The following is a 16,211-nucleotide window of genomic DNA, read 5'->3' on the forward strand; positions in this document are numbered from 1 at the left end:
AATATTCCAGTTCTGCAACCAGTCTGGTTTGGAAGAGTCACTTCTAACTCAACATTATTTCTGCTTTCTCTCTACGTGTGCTGCCAGACCTGCTGAGTTTTTCCAGCACTATGTTTCTATTTGAGGATTGAGAGCCCTGCCCCTTGCTAGCTCAAGAACATTGTGACCAGATGAGTTGTCCAACTACTGTCTAGTCAGAAAGTAGCTAACTTTGCACAGCTAGCGCAGGTGGAGCTATTGTATCAGGTGGCACATTTAACTCACATGTATCCAAGTTGAACTTGTAGGTGTCTATTTTTGTGTTAAAGGCAAGTTACCGCATTCATTTATGCTGGAGTTTAAAGCGCTCATTCCCCATGTGTGCGTGGTGAACAGTGCAGCTGTCTAATGAAGAACAGAGAAAAGAAGACCAATGTTTTCTGTTCTTACAAACCTATAGGTGAGCTTGACCCTGAGCGCATGGGCTCAGGAATCCAGTACGGTGATGCCTCGTTACGCCAGCTGCGGCAACCAAGGGGTATGCAGGCACAAAACAAACAACAGTGCAATTGCTAGGCATAGTGGCAGAGACCTGATGCTGCAGAGCTCACGATAAAGGAGGTAAGTTCACCAAGCACTCGGCAGAGGCATTTCTCAGTATGGGAGATCATGATGGGTTTGAGATTGGCTGCTAGTGGGCTGATGGCGATAAGTTGTTACATAGGTTGCACAGACTAGTCTTGTGTAACTGTGTGAGTACAGAAGACTAAGAGCTTAGCTAATTGATGAGTTTAAGGTGGTGTAAGAGTTGATACAGAGAAACCCATTTCCTTTAATGAGCAAGAGGCCATAACTTTAAGATTTAAACCAGGTAGTTCAGGGGTAATGTAAGACAGCACCTCTTCGGATTAAAAATTAGTGGAAATCTGAACACTGCTCTCCCCCCACCATCTCTAAACCAAAAAAACTGGAGGTATGGGTCAGTTTATAATTTCACACTGAGATTGATGGGGTTTTGTTAGGCAAGGATATTAAGGCAAGTGGTGATAACCATTTGCCTAACAGCGTTATTACATAGCAGAACAAATTCTGGGGTTGAGTGGTCATCTCCTGTACTTTAGCACTTTGTCAGAGAGTTGGATTTGAATCCTGGAGCAGTTCCTGGGGTGATGGATTTTCAACCAACACAGGGATCATGTGTGAAGTACACTTAGCAAGGCTCCTGTGTCTGGGGCACTCCACAACACGAAAGGACTACTGCAGAGCGAATTATAATTTCTGAGAGCCAGAAGAGGAATTGGTGTCATTGTCTATTGAACATGGTCACTTTATTCTGTATTGATTCTTGTGTATTCTACCACCCACCACCCCCCCCCCCCCCACAGAGAGAGACACACACACAGAGAGACACACACACACACAGAGAGACACACACACACAGAGAGACACACACACACACAGAGACACACACACACAGAGACACACGTTAGGTGGATTGGCTCTGGGAAATACAGGGTTACAGAGATCAGGTAGGGGAGTGTGTCTGGATGGGATGCTGTTTGGAAGGTCAGTGTGGATTTGATTGGCCACATTGCCTGCTTCCACACTGGAGGATTCTTTGATTCTGACTCTATCTGGAAAGTATTTGGTGGAACCAGTGTCAGGGAGTTTTATTTACACTTTTTTTTTGTTTCAAAAAAGTAGAGAGAGCTTTACTCTATATCTAATCCTGTGCTGTACCTGTCCTGGGAGTGTTTGATGGGAACAGTGTAAAGGGATCAGTATTAATGTTGCTCGCAACGCTGAATGTGCCTATACTAGATGGACTACAGCGGTTCAAGAAGGCAGCTAACCACCACCTCAAGGCAATTGGGGATGAGCAATAAATGCTGGCTCAGCCAGGTGTTAGGATGTTCTAGAGTCATACATTAAATACTTTAGGACTGTTTACATAATTATGCAAATACATTAATCTAGTATTAATTGTTAGATGCATTAATGCATGAACGTACATTATTTTTACATACTACATATTAGAAGTGCTTCAGACACTGAAAACCTTTGAATGCCCTAAGGATATTGAGAGTTCGAGGAAGGAAGCTTTTCCAGTTTACGTGTCAATACCTCTGACCTTACTTTCTTTTTTTCAGTAGTGTACAACTCGATCAGTTTGATGGAAACCTTAGAACCAGAGGATGAAGCACCGGCCTTGGCTTATTTTTCTGGGCTTTGGTGACTTGCCTTGAGGTCTAATGATCCAGAGCTGCCACATGTACAATATAATGTGTGTCATCTGCCTGTTTAGTGAGCTATCCTTACAATTCCAATGTTTTATATAACTGTATTCCTTTCGGTTGACCTTCCTAGCCACGTAACTCCACAGGATGCAAAGAGGAAAATATAATTTCTGCTTTATAAAACAAAAAAGTTGAAAGTGCACACGAGATGACGTGAAGCAGTTGATCTCTCTTGTTGGGCTTATTGTTAGTGAAGTGATATTCAACTCATAGCATATTGGCCGACTCTGTGCAATAGACTATATTCATCACTGCCACTGAGTATGTTTATTATTCAAAGTGGCTTTTGTATATAGAATCCATCATTTCCCATATAACATAACTGTATTGCTACTGGCTCAATGTAATTTCTAATTTAACTTCCTTAACCAAGTACATGTTCATTTGATCCCAATCTATCTCTAGTGTTGGTCAACACATCCTTTTTGCACTGGATGATTGGTCTGTTTGCTCTTATTTCAATCACTAAAGCCTGTCCTGGTTTGTGTTCTAGTCATCTGCCTCCTCCCCTAACGTAGCCCTTCCCTTGCATCAAACTATTTTGTTTGTCTCTTGACATCTCACTTGGCATATGTGTTGGAGTAACAGTGCATTTTCTTGAGAGTTTTACAGCTGGTCTCTCAGTATTATCTTTGCTTCTACCTCACTCCGCTACCCTCTATGTAGCGCTGTGCCTCATGTGGGAGCTTAGGAAACTATAGAGCCAGAGGTGTTCCATTCTTCCCCTCAAGCCTGCTTCACAATTCAGTTAGATTCTAGCTAGCCAATGCTGTAAATCCATTTAGCTGCCTTTGCTCCATGTCCTTCTACCTTTTCCCAACAAAATCTGACACTCTTTTGTATTTTGAATGACCCAGCATCCACAGCCTTTTGGGATAGTGTTCCAGATTTCCCCCATCCTTTGCATGGGAGGAAAAGTGTTTCCAACTTATATACTTTGAGGCAGGTGTTCGTGTTTGGTGGGTAGAGTTTGCAGTTTGGGTAGAGAAGTCATGTGAGTGGAATGCCTGTTTTCACCCCCTCCTGTGTTGCATTGTCTTTGTCTTTGTCTGCTGACTTTGGTTACAAACTGAACCTAAGAGTTCAGCTTCCATTGTCGTTCTGGTAACAGGGTGTTAAACCTTACCTCCACTCATTTCCTGTCTGCGTCATTGGAGGTGAGCTGCTTTCCTGTGCCACCTCATTCCCTCGTATAAAATGTGTGCTGGTCACATGCATTGAAAACCCAGTCTAAATATTTAGTGAATTTAAAAGGAAGTCACCTTGATGCCTAATGCAATGTTTGTAGTTCCTTTGCTGTGTTATTGTGCCTTGGAGCATCAGCCAAATGCTGTGAGCCAAGAACGCCACTGACTGAGTAAATCTTGAGTGCAGTTGGCTACTCTGGCTGGGGTCAGTGGTGACTCATCAAGTTATTACACCCAACGTTGTTGGGAAGAAAGATTTTGTCCATTGAGACCAAAGCAGCTTCAGACTGTGCAAATTGGTAGGTTTGGATCTGACCTTTGTTTTAAGAGCTGTTGCACCTCGTGTCACAGACCACCACCCCCACACTCAATTCCCCAGCCTCTGTGCTTGCCAGACAAGGAATTTACATTGCTCTATGTTCCTTTAAGACCTGAATGTGAGCCTGACTGTTCCTTCAATAATCTTCCTGCTTCTGGATTGAGCAACAAGCTCATGTGTTGAAGGAAGTTTTGTAATGGTTACTGCTTTGATGCAGTGGTCACATTGTATTAACCCTCAATGTATCCATCCATAAAGTGTCTCGAAACTGCCCTCATACCCAAGAAAAACCGTGAATCTTTGAGATTTCATTTATCAAGCCACAGCAACAAGGGCTGATAAATGAAGCCTGCATGGGTTCTGAGACAGTAGTGAACCGTCAGCCTGGAGCGGTAAATACATTTACACTTCCAGTCAGCAGATCAGACAGCACCAAGAACCTGCTGCATTATCACCTCTCTCCGAACAGTTGGCCTCTGTATCGTGAACCAAAGTTGGAGTTCTGCACTGATGGCCATCTGCTGTGTCCTCTGTGAGCAAGGGGGTTGGGCAGGATTGAACTTGACTCGTAGTAAATCACTCCGCCTCAAATCAAGCTCAGTCTGCCTCACGGAGAGAATGTTGATTCATTGCAGTATCAGAGTGGCTTTTGTTTCTTGAGTTCCACCAATTAAAGTTTTCATAGTCCAGTGAAATTGGAGACATATGTATTGACTGTACTTTTTTTTGCCTGTATTGTTTGCACATCTACCTACTGATGTTTGCAAATGTCCTTGCTGGTCTTTCCATGGTCACCTTTTTAACTTAGGATCAGAAACAAATGAGGGCACTTAGTCATAGAACAGTTTTACTCCTTCACAGGTAGGAAATGTCCACAATTGAACTATTGCATGATGCTTCTTGAATACAGTCTTGCCTCATCATTCATCTGTTCCTAATTTTCCCCAGCTGAGCAATGCAGCCATTGCTGGAACTCGGTCTGGATATCAAGTTTGAGCTAATGCAACTTTTAATTAGAGAGGTTGGTCAATAAACATGCCAAAGTTCTACAGAACTATGCTGCTACCCTACATGTATAATCCTGGTGGACTACATTCCATACAATACTGTTTTACAACTTTAATGAAACTTTACAAAAAGTTTCCTTCTAATCACGTCATATAGAGCTGTCTTCAGCTTGACCTGATCTGACTTGAGTTCTCGCCAGCCACAACAAGTTCCACTCATCTGGACTCAACGCAGTTGAGATTAGTTTCCCAGATTGCACCAGGCTGAGCCTGAGCCAGACTCAACCAAACTCAACTCATCGAAAAGGAACTCAAGCTTGACTCTGAACTTATCCTGCCTTGCCTGCTTTGTTCAACATCCTAATGATTAGAACCAACTGTGTTTTCTCCAGTGATAAAGGTGAAAAACTTTTTTAAAATATGTATAACAATTGAGATAAACATTACCTGCTGTAAAACTCCAGGCTTGTATTTTTTGTGTTGTTACAAATGCCCTCAGTGTAGAAAATGTTGGTTTGCTATCTCCCCTCATCTGAAAAAAATTTGATAATTAGAGACTTGAAGCCAGTTGCAGAATACTGGAAGGGTAACATGTGAATGACTGGTGAGAACATTATTGTACAATGAACCTGTTTCTGCTCTCACACATGCATGCTTTAATATGTAATGATTTATTCAAAGCACTATTGCTGTAAAATAGGGCACTGTTTCCTCAGTGAGACTGTTCCCACTTTAACCTTGATTCCTTTGGTCTTAGCCTATAGTTTGAACCCCTTCCGTGCAAATCTCTGCAACAGGTGTTGGCGGTTACTGTGGCCGAATAAGGAAATATTTGCGTCTGTGTTGGATCGAGATATTCCAGGGTTAAACTTCCTATTGGGAAAGTACAAATGAGGCAAATGTGAGAGAATTTTAAAATGCTATAAGCATATCAGGGGGTTAGGATAATGATTAAGCCACACTGTTCCATGCTCCTGGTTTATGATATCGCTTGATCCTCTAGTATGTTACAGAATTGGTTCACACAGGCCCAATGAGATGCCCAACTCTGGAATGTGGCAAACCAGGTGGCACTTCTGAGGTTCCTCAGGTGACCTTCCTCCATGCTGTTCATCTGCTTTCCCATCTGAACCTTGACTTTTGGCGATGGAGGTGCCAACCTGTGGTTGCTGTGCAATGTTCTGTTTTGCTCTTCCACACCCCTTCACCTTTCACAAAGAGCACAGGAATTCTGTGCCAGCATTCCTTAAAGAAAGGGCCCTTATTTGTGTGAATGGTATTACTGTCACCTTGTTTTCTGTAATTGTGGAAAAGCATTTTGCTCTGAAGTAACAGGTTCCCTGTAAGAACAGTTGAAAGCAGGTATCTGACAAGTAGAAATGGCAGGTGTGGCCCTCGCTGGATGTTGCACTGTGCCCAGAATTGAGTTGGTGGCAATCATCAGAAAGTTGATTGCACTGCTGTAGATGTTGGTACAAGTGGATGCTTGGCATTTTTCTTAGCTTTCAGGTTTCTGGGGATATGATCCCAAAGCTGTGGAATAGCTGAATTTGTTGTTCTGTTGCTATACCTAATGAGGAGGCTTTCTCACCAGGTTGGCTGCCGAACATTTGAGGCTGTTGGCTTTCCTACAACAGCCAGCATTAATGTTTTGTCACTTTGTGCAGAACCAAGTTGGGCAAGTTCCTTCATCTGGACCCAACTCCCTGTAACAGTTGAGTGTACGGTCAGCTCTTAACCTGCTGGTGAGTTAATGAATGGCTCGCTGCCCTATTTAAACCCACGAGGTCTGATGGAACTTAACATGAAGTGCTTCCTTGTGTTTTCAAGAGCCCATTTAAATTTAGCGCTGGGCCCCTATCAATATGACACTCCCATTAACCATGAGGCTTCTCCCAGTCCTTCGTAAGTAACTTTTTTTTGTATCCATCACAACCAAAGAGATGCAGCCAGTTCTTTTCCTTGCCCTGTCACCTGTTACCTCTCTGCACACCTTCTACGCAGTCTTTTGTCTTGAATAAAAATGCAGCCGATCTCTTGAAGCTGAACTCCTACTATGTCCCTCAATCTTGGAGTCAGAGGAATGGGATCAAAATGGAGTCTTTGGATAGCTAGCGGTGAAAGCAGCTTCCCTTAACCTAAAAAAACTGTGCTAGTATGCTTCCCTCTCTCCATTCATTGGATTATGATGCTGAGTTTTGAAACCGATCTTCTGGGTTTCCTAATACTTTGAATTATATCTAACAAATGTATAATGTGAGCAGCATTTCATTTTTATAATTGATAGTGTCTTTTTCTGTTCTCTGAATAACAGGTACTGTTTTCCCCCAGTTTTTTTTTGCCTGATGCAGTCAGTAATACTGGAATATCATTGATATACTCCTGTAACTTGGCCTTGTCAGGTCTCCCACACAGTTTCCCCATGCACCTTGGGATTGTATCCACTGTCCAGTCATTTTGACAGCCATCAGGAATCATTCCACCCCCCACGCGCGCACGCGCACACACCGATTTATATTTGCACTGCATCTGTAGCATATCACTGGAATACTCATCTGGCTGAAGGGCAGAGCCCCTAGCAAACCGTCAGGAAATATTAACATTTTGCACTTGGGACTAAACACTTGCTGCTTCAAATGTGTCTTGCAGTGGATTGGTTAGGGTGAAGGCCCACTTTGTCCCACCCAGCAGTCTGGATGTGTGCATCATGCAGTCAGCTGGCAGGCTGTGTCTCAGTTCTGTGGGTGTGGCCTGGGGCAATACAGTTTCCTTGCTGGGAACAAAAGGCTGGAAGACAGGCTCAATGCTGGAGAGTTAAGTACTACATTTCTTATAATTGTTTCTCTGTAAGTGGAAAATGGAGAATGCAAGAGGGGAAATGTACTCATTTGTTTGGTGAGCATAGCTGGCTCCAGGCCACACCACTACACTTCCTTATGCTGTGTTATATTGTCTGTAGAGTTGTAATTGTCTTGTTTTCTTGGTGAGTTTGGGTCTGTGCCATTTTGTACCCCCTCCTCTGCAGATGTTAAGAGTTGTGTCAACTCATTGCACATTAAGGTTAACCTGGGTTACACCAGAAAGTGCAGTTGGCCTGACCAACATAACTGTCAGTTCCCCTAACCTAAGTCCTGCCTGTGCTTTCTGAAGTCACTGTGCCCCTTTAACTGGCATACAGTCACATTTCCATTTATTTTCTCTGGCTGAGTGTAAGTAAGCATGTTTCCTCATTATTTGGTAGTAAAGCATTGTAGATGTGATCTCCCATCTAAGTTGTCATTGGCTGCCAGGCAGGGTGTTATAAATTGGTTCTGGTACTAGATATGGTGATGTTGATTTATAAAGGAACGGGACTGGTTGGAGCTGTTATTGCCCCAGTGATGGAGCAGCCAGCTGACTTTCTGTGCTCACACATAAGTAATGGTAACTTTGCTGACACAGCAAAATGCCTTTCAGCCTTTGGCCCAGAATTAAGATGCATATGGGCAGAGGGTATTGATGGCCTGTATCAAAACTGTTCATTTCTTGTTTGAGTACTGGAAGGAAATTTATCGCAGCCACACCCAGGCTAAAATAATCTGCCACTCCAGTGTCCCCTCTTGTGTTATATCAGTCTTTACTTACAAGTAAAAGCCTGAAAACTGGATCCCTACACCCACTGTGAAACAGTCTCTCACTTGCAAACAGCACCTATTTTTGTTGATTGTGCTTGTGCTGCGTTCCCAATGAATTATTACAACATTTTATTTTTAAAAAGGATGTGAATGAGACAAATGCAGTTGTCTTAATGGCCAGTATGTATATCTGGAGCCCAGTCTTGGTCAGTAAATAGATTAGGTTTTTGATTCTGTCTCTTGTGTTTTATGCTTTTTTTTGGTTAATGTTATTTATTTGTGTGTATGTTTTTGCTTGTTCTTTGATCATAAACTGCACCTCGAGTGCTTGTGTCCATTTGAAGGAAGAGGTCTGAAATCCAGGCTACCTGACCTCCAAATCTAACTGGGTATCAGAGCACTTAAGGCTGTCATTTTGCTGACTGAGTGGACGCTAGTTACTACTGCTGCTCCAATTAATTCACGGGTGGGTGTAAATCTCCTGCATTGTTGTACAAATCTCATTGGCTTCTTTCTTCGTTGCGCCATCCTTCAGGTAGGCCCAGCTCGTCATCACGTTGTTGAGGTGGGGACCATGGTGATTGTAGCGGACCCTTTCTGTCAAACCCTACCGCATTTTTAAGTCATCTCTGACAGGGGTACCAAAATGAATTGGCAGCTTTGAAAGACCCTGGCACTCCCCTTAACCCAGGACCACTCTGTGTCTAGGAGGGGCAGCAGTTGGGATTTGGTGTCACAAACTGAGAGACAGCCAACCGTGACCTCCCAAACAGGTCCTTGTGGTCAGTCTCATCCTTGGGACTTTCATTGCTCTAATCTGTTAGTTTGTTGTAGGTTGGGAATTCTACTGAGCCCTGAGAAATCATTGCGTCCTAACTCATAGCAACAACCACTTGATTCCTTTAACCGTATCCCTGTATTTAGTGCACCCTGATGCTAAGTGCATTAACTTCTTGGGCACCCAACTTGTGTTGCCCGTTACCTTCTTGGGCAACACAAGTTGGGTTGGAGAGGGTGTGATATTGCAGGAGTGCAGTTGGTGATCGGAGAGGAGAGGGAATAGCCACAAAACAGCAAGTGAAAGGACCCCATTTAACCCAACAAGGCTGCTTTCTAGAATGCGCCCAAGTGAGGGGCTTTTAATGTCAGTCACTGAGCCCAGATCTTCCATGTTCCCAGTAGCCATAGCACTGCATGGTGAAGTGGAGAGATATAACAGAAAAGTAAGTTGCTGCTCCTTCACCCCAGCCACAGTTGATCAGTCATTGAAAGATTGTGTAATTAGAGCTTTTTGTGTGCCCCATTCTCCCCACTGCCACCTTGCTCGCTGTCATCACTGGAGACAGTGGAGAAATGAGTACCTGTCATGTGAGATGTTGCAGGCAGTCAGGCTTCTGAGTGTTCACCCCACCCTTTTACCACTCAAAATCAGTCCCAGAGCTTATCTCTGTGCATGGTCCATGTGGCCAAGGGATCCCCCTTGCACAGACCCTGGATAGCAGCAAGTTGCTCATTGACCACACCAGAGCATACAGTTTGGAGGAGGGTACTTCCTGGGAACACTGCAGCAGAGTTGTCCAGAAGTTCATGCTGCATCTCGAGCTGCAATCTGTGCATCCCCACTGACTCCCTGGAGAGCAGGATTTCTGTTCACTGTCTGCACTGCCCTCAGCAAAACTGTGTCCTAGTTTTCACTTGGATTAAAAGCCTCATGACACGTACTCCTGTTTCCTGGGTTTTGCTTCCTGTATTGCATGGGAATGTTGGGTGGGCCCCATGGCTCCACTTCTGCCACCTGCCCTAAAAGGTTGTTGTGTTGGTGATGTTTTCGCTTTGCCATTGTGAAGTGCGACAGCCTCATTAAACAAAAGGCAAGAGGGTCAGTGAGTATCTTCGCCTTTTGTAACATCCAGTATATTGGTGTTCCATTCCTCTCCCCACTCTGTTTGTGGTTCCTGTTCTGTCAAGGTTTACCAAGAAGGACATACGATGGGATGTTGCTTTTCTGGTACCTATTAAACCATATCCAAGGACCGAGTGTTTCACCACTGTTCAGTGAACGCAAAATAAAAACCTTTGTCTGTTTGTTTCCCCACTCCCCTTTCTGCGGTGAGATCTGTGTGATTTGAAATGTTTTCTATGCCCTTTGCTGTCTCATTGAGGTGTAGACCTGTTTTATTTTGCACTTAGCCTTGCAAATGTCTACACATAGGTGAGGTTGAAGTTCGCGGTGCGAAAGGTTCCTCTCTGGTGACACCTGAGACTCAGCACTCCCGCAATCACCCCACTACCCATGACAGTTGTTAACATCAATCTGGTGACAGGTGTGGGCTTCAGTTCTGGGTCTGGAGGCGTAAGTGCCCAAAGTCAGCTGACGAGTTCTGATAGTCCCAGCAGAAAGGTGCCTGGCATAGTCGGTCCTTCTGGAGACCAGAGTCATGCTCTTCATTTCTGCTTGTATGTTCATCACTGTCGCTGGGTGAGGGATGAAGACTTCATACAAACACATGCCAATGACACTCCTTGTGGATTCTTGTACCTGTGTCTTAAAACTGTTTTCATGCTGAGAGTTCAGCCTGTGGCTTAACTCTGTGGTAAACCACCCCCTTTATACGATGGTACAGACTAGGCGCAGTGATAATGTACAGTTTTCTTCTTCCTAAGCAAAATGTCACATATCCATCCCTGTGTGTGCAAACCGTCCCACAGACTGAAACGTGCAGGCAATAAAGAAGCTGATTGATTGGCCAGAAGATGATTCACCCCTCCAAGGGGTTGAGTGAGAACTGGGGTAAGATTCCCAGCTCTGGTTGGGTGATTAATCCCCAGTTCCACTAAGCCCCAGTGCAATCGTGGGTGAACAGAATAAACTGTCTGGTCTCTGTGGCCTTGAGCTCCAGCCTTTGATGGGGCAGTGAGGGAAACCAGTCCTTCCCCAGTTTCTCGCACCAGCCAGCAGCCCCTCATCAGCACCTGGAAATTAAGCTGCGCAATTTAATGATTTGAGCACATGTACTTAAAATCTTCAAAGAGAAGTTCCTCTGCTTATTTTATGCTAAATCTTTTCCTCGCCATTATTGTAATGTACTAAAATGTGAGGGTGGCGGTGTTTTGGAAACTTTCACTGCAACGGTAGCTCAACACATGCAGCTGAAGATGAATCTAGATGACGAACAGTGGAAGCAAAATGCAGTCACCTCTTGGGGCTAACATGGCTTTAGTATAAATAACTTGATGTGTTTTGAAGGCTGTACAGAGACTGTGCTGTAAAACCTAATGAATAGCACTACTGTGATTTGGGGGAAAAGAGTAAATCTGCAATAATTCCTTGTGTTAAATTGTTTTTGGATTTATTTTTGCTTATACATACATTCATACATAAATTGCAACTTGTTTTTTTAAACAGCACGTTGCCTCAGATGTACCAGATTCCTGTAACAAAGTCATTGATTTAATTAAAACATATTGACGAATACCTTGTGCTGTGTCTTCTGTCTGACCTTTGTGTGCATGCCGGCAGGTGACAACAAGGTTGGGTTTATCTCATTGAATTCCCAGCAGTGCAGAAAGAGGCCATGAGGCCCATAAAGTCTATAATGACCCTCTGTACAGCAATCCAACAAGATTCGAAACCCCCCCCCCCCCCGCCCCGCCCCATGACTTATCCACACATCTTTAGATGGTGGGAGGAAACCCACGCAGACGCGAAGAATGTGCAGACTCCAGACAAACTTTCACCCGAGGCTGGAATGGACCCCGGGTCCCTGGTGCTGTGAGGTGCCAGTGCTGATCACTGTGCTGCCCAAACAGTCTCGCATGGTTTGATCTCCTAACTGAGAGAGTTGGCACTTACGCTAAAACAGGACTTTTTGTTCTACCTGGTGCCCAAGTGTTGCTAACAAGACCAGCATGTGTTTCCATCTTTTATTTTCCCCAGCCGTGGGATGATGGTGCCACGGGTTGCTAGCCAGACCAGGAAGAGATGACATATTTCCCACTACAATGGACAGTAGTTACATGGTCAGCATTTGGCTAGCTATTGACTCCTTTGTTTTGCACCATGCTTTCTCTTCTCCACTGTGATCAGAACCACCCACAGGGAAGGGTAAATAGTGGGTGACTGACTCTGGCCTTGTGTTTTTTGGGGCAGGGTATCCCTTGCTGGCACCCTGGGCATTTGGTAGAAACTGAACACCAGCAGCTCCAGGGTGGGGAGAAGCCTTTGAAAAGATGTGAGGAAATCTGTATGAACTTCCATTTCTGATTTAGCTTGAACGTGACAGTGTCATTCAGGCAAAGGAACTTTATGGAATTCTCACCCACAATCCCATGAGGATTGTAGAGGTACTGGGAAATCTGGAACATAGAATCCCTACGGTGCAGAAAGAGCCCATTTGTCCCATCGAGTCTGCACTGATCCTCCGTAGAGGCTCCCACTCCATCCCTGTAATTCAGTATTTTCCTATGGCTACTCCACCTAGCTTGCATGCTCGTAGATACTATTGGGCAAAATCCCGTGGCCAATCCACTTAATCTCCATATCTTTGGACTGTGGGAGGAAACCCACCACAGGTGCGGGGACAATGTGCAAAGCCCATAGAGACTGCCCCCTGAGGGTGGAATCGAACCTGGGTCTCTGGCCACTGTGAGACAGCAATAATAATAACTGAGTCACCAAGCTCCCTATATTTTGTGGCAAGCACCTCCTCCTTGGCACCATTTAGGGCTTGGCCACATTGAAGTGGATCGATCTATTGCAATTACACATAACCAAAAGTGAGATATAACTCAAATGGGTGAAGTTGCCATAGTCCTACTGGACCATAAGCTGCTGTAATTAGAGGGCCACTTCATCCAGCAGTGCCTATGCTGGGCTGGCACGGTGGCTCAGTGGTTCGCACTGCTAACTGACAGCACCAGGGACCCAGGTTCGATTCCACCCTCGGGCGACTGTCTGTGTGGAGTTTGCACATTCTCCCTGTGTGTGTATGGGCTTCCTTCAGGTGCTCTGGTTTTCTCCCACAGTCGAACGATGTACAGGCTAAGTGGACTAAATTGGCCATAGTTTCCAGGGATGTGTAGCTTGGGTTGGTTATGGGGGATGGGTCTGGGTGGACTGCTCCAAGAATCAGTGTAGACTTGTTGGTCCAAAGGGCCTGTTTCCACACTGCAGGGATCCTATGAGAAACCTCAGGTGAGGGTAGAAGTTGAGAAGGAGAGATCTTCTGGTGTAGCCCAGTAGCTCAATGGTTAGCACTGATCGGCCGGGGTTCACGTCTAACCTTGGGTGACTGTGTGGGGTTTGCATATTCTCCCTGTGTCAGCATGGGTTTCCTCCCACAGTCCAAAGATGTGCAGGTTAGGGTGGAGTGGCCACGGGAAATGCAGGGTTACTGGGATAGGATGTGGGGTTGGGGTGCTGCCTCTGCGTGGAATGCTCTTTGGAGGGTCAATGTTGACTTAATGGGCTGAATGGCCTCATTCCACACTCTAGGGATTCTGAGATTCATGGCCACCTCAGCTGGTGTGGGAATTGAACCCATGCTGTTGGCATTTCTCTGCATTGCAAACCAGCTTGCTAGTCAACTAAATAAACAACTTGATAGGAAGAACAAGAGCAATGCAACTTGGGTGCATTGGAAATAGGGTGCAGGAATAGAAATACCAACCAAGAGAGGGGTGCAGAAAGCACTGAGGGTGACAGGGCCCATTGGGAGGATGGCATATGAGAGCCTGGGATTTATAAATGGAGAACAGAAAGGAAGTGATGATAAGCAGCTATAAAACATTGCTTGGGCATTAGGCAGAATACTTTGCCCAATCTGGATGTAACTTTTGGAAGGTTTAATAAGTGCAGGACAAGATTGAATGGTTCAATAGATTTGTAACTTTAGTTACGCAGATAGATTGAAAAAGCAGGGATTATACACTGGAGAAGAAGGTCAAGAGGAGATTTGATAAAGACATTGAGTCTCGAGGCATCTGCGCAAGACGGAAAGGAAATGGTGAAAGGGTCAAGAAACACAGGACACAATTTAAATTAGTAGGAAAAAGAACCAAAGGCCACCAGAAAAAATTTTAACACGGCGTATGTTTTTAGTGAAGAGTGAAGGCAGATTTGGTTGTGACTTACATAGGGAAATTGGATTAGTAGCTGAAGGCAAAAGAAACTACAGGGAATAGGAGGATCTGGTTTATACTTGTGAGCTGGTACAGGCTCGATGGGCAGAATAGCCTTCTGTGCAGTAACTATCCAAGATCTAGTCATTATTGTGTTATTGTGGAAGATTGATGTGTAAAATTGACTACACTTTGAAAGTACTTAATGGGCTGCAGAGCAATTTGGGACTTCCTGCAGTGGTGAAAGGTGCTATAGAAATGTAAATTATTTTCAACACTCTTCCCCCCCCCAAGTACAGTGAGTATCTGCGTGGGTTATCACCTTGCTTTGAACTCAATTTTCCCACTTACTGAATTGATTACACTTGGATAGAACACTAAAAAAAGTTATGGACTTCTGGAAATCAGAAACAAGCACAGCAATTACTGGAAAAGCTCAGCAGGTGTGGCAGCATCCATGGAGAGAAAGCAGTGTTAGGGAGTATGGTCGGATAATAAATATTGCATCTTCTTTCTCTCACTTTGCACTTCTTGCTGTTTTTAATTCTGATTTTGGAAATTGCCTCACTTGATCTAAACCTGCCCCAAATTTCTTCTCATCTGTCACTGCCTAGCTTTACTGGGACGTCATAGGTTGAGACTGAGTAGTGACGCATGCCTGGTTGATCAGCTTCTTGATACTCTGCTCAGTTATAAGGAATGGCCATTCATTGAGGATAATTGCTTCATCTTGTCCCAAGCCTACCTGCAGGACATGCAAAGGAATGGGTTAACTTAGTAACACCCAATAACCTGACTTAAACTCCACTTTTGAGAGAGATTTTCATGGAATTGAATGATGAATGTATCTTTCTTTAAAATTCAGTCATGGGATATGGGTGTCTGGTCCAGCATTTATTGTCTGTCCCTAACTGCCCCTTGAGAAGGTGGTGGTGAGCTGCCTTCTTGAGCTGCTGCAGTCCACTTGGTGTAGGGACACTCCTGTTAGAGGGTGTTTCAGGATTCTGACCCAGAGACACTGAAGGAAGGATGATATATTTCCAAATCAGGATGGTGAGTAACTTGAAGGGGAACGTGCAGGGTATGGTCTTCCCATGTATCTGCTGTCCTTGTCCTTCTAGGGGATAGAGGTTCTGGGTTTGGAGTTGTGTACATCAGTGTGAGAGTGGGTAATAGGAATATCTGGGCGTCTGAATGAGTAACCTGAGGCCTCTTGGAGTGATTTTGTCTCCTGCTTTGAATCACCACATCCCACAAATGATTTAATTTACAATGGTCCAACTTTCCTGGGGTGCAGGGCAGGTTTGAGGAAGTTGAGGGTGAATTCTGAGCATTGGTAACTCTAGATAACGCACTCACTTTGCAGACATCTGACTTGACAGCGTACCGACTGTAATGGCAAGTATTTCCTACAGAGGGCAGTAAAATGTCATGTATCCAATGAAAGCTGAGACAGGATAAATATTACTTTTGTAATTGATACATTGGGTAGGTGAAACTTGTAAGCAGCATTTATTTTGTTTTGTTTGAAAGAAACTTATGCTGTCTTAAGGGTAGGTGTTCCACCTTGTATGGTGGGGAGTGACTCAGTGACAATCAGAATGGTTACAGCACACAGAAGGCCTTTGATCCCATCAGGTCTGTGCTAGCTCATTGAGAAATTGTGCTGGTCCCACTTCCCCAACCCC

General features: G+C 44.5%; 1 protein-coding gene across 3 annotated transcripts in view; it reads left to right on the forward strand.

Moving 5' to 3' along the window:
- Positions 1–11,878, forward strand: part of rab4b (RAB4B, member RAS oncogene family) — a 50,674-nt gene extending 38,796 nt beyond the window's left edge. For 2 of the 3 annotated variants that reach the window (XM_048522213.2, XM_048522211.2), the window contains exons 7-8: positions 440–600; positions 2,130–11,878. In XM_048522213.2, the coding sequence (XP_048378170.1) occupies positions 440–555 (116 nt within the window). In that variant the 3' untranslated portion in view covers positions 556–600; positions 2,130–11,878. The remainder of the gene's footprint in view (positions 1–439; positions 601–2,129) is intronic. The other variant, XM_048522212.2, reaches the window with a different exon arrangement.
- The last annotated feature ends 4,333 nt before the right edge of the window (positions 11,879–16,211 follow it).

Source organism: Stegostoma tigrinum, chromosome 39, assembly GCF_030684315.1.
Source record: "Stegostoma tigrinum isolate sSteTig4 chromosome 39, sSteTig4.hap1, whole genome shotgun sequence".
NCBI classification, from domain to species: domain Eukaryota; kingdom Metazoa; phylum Chordata; class Chondrichthyes; order Orectolobiformes; family Stegostomatidae; genus Stegostoma; species Stegostoma tigrinum.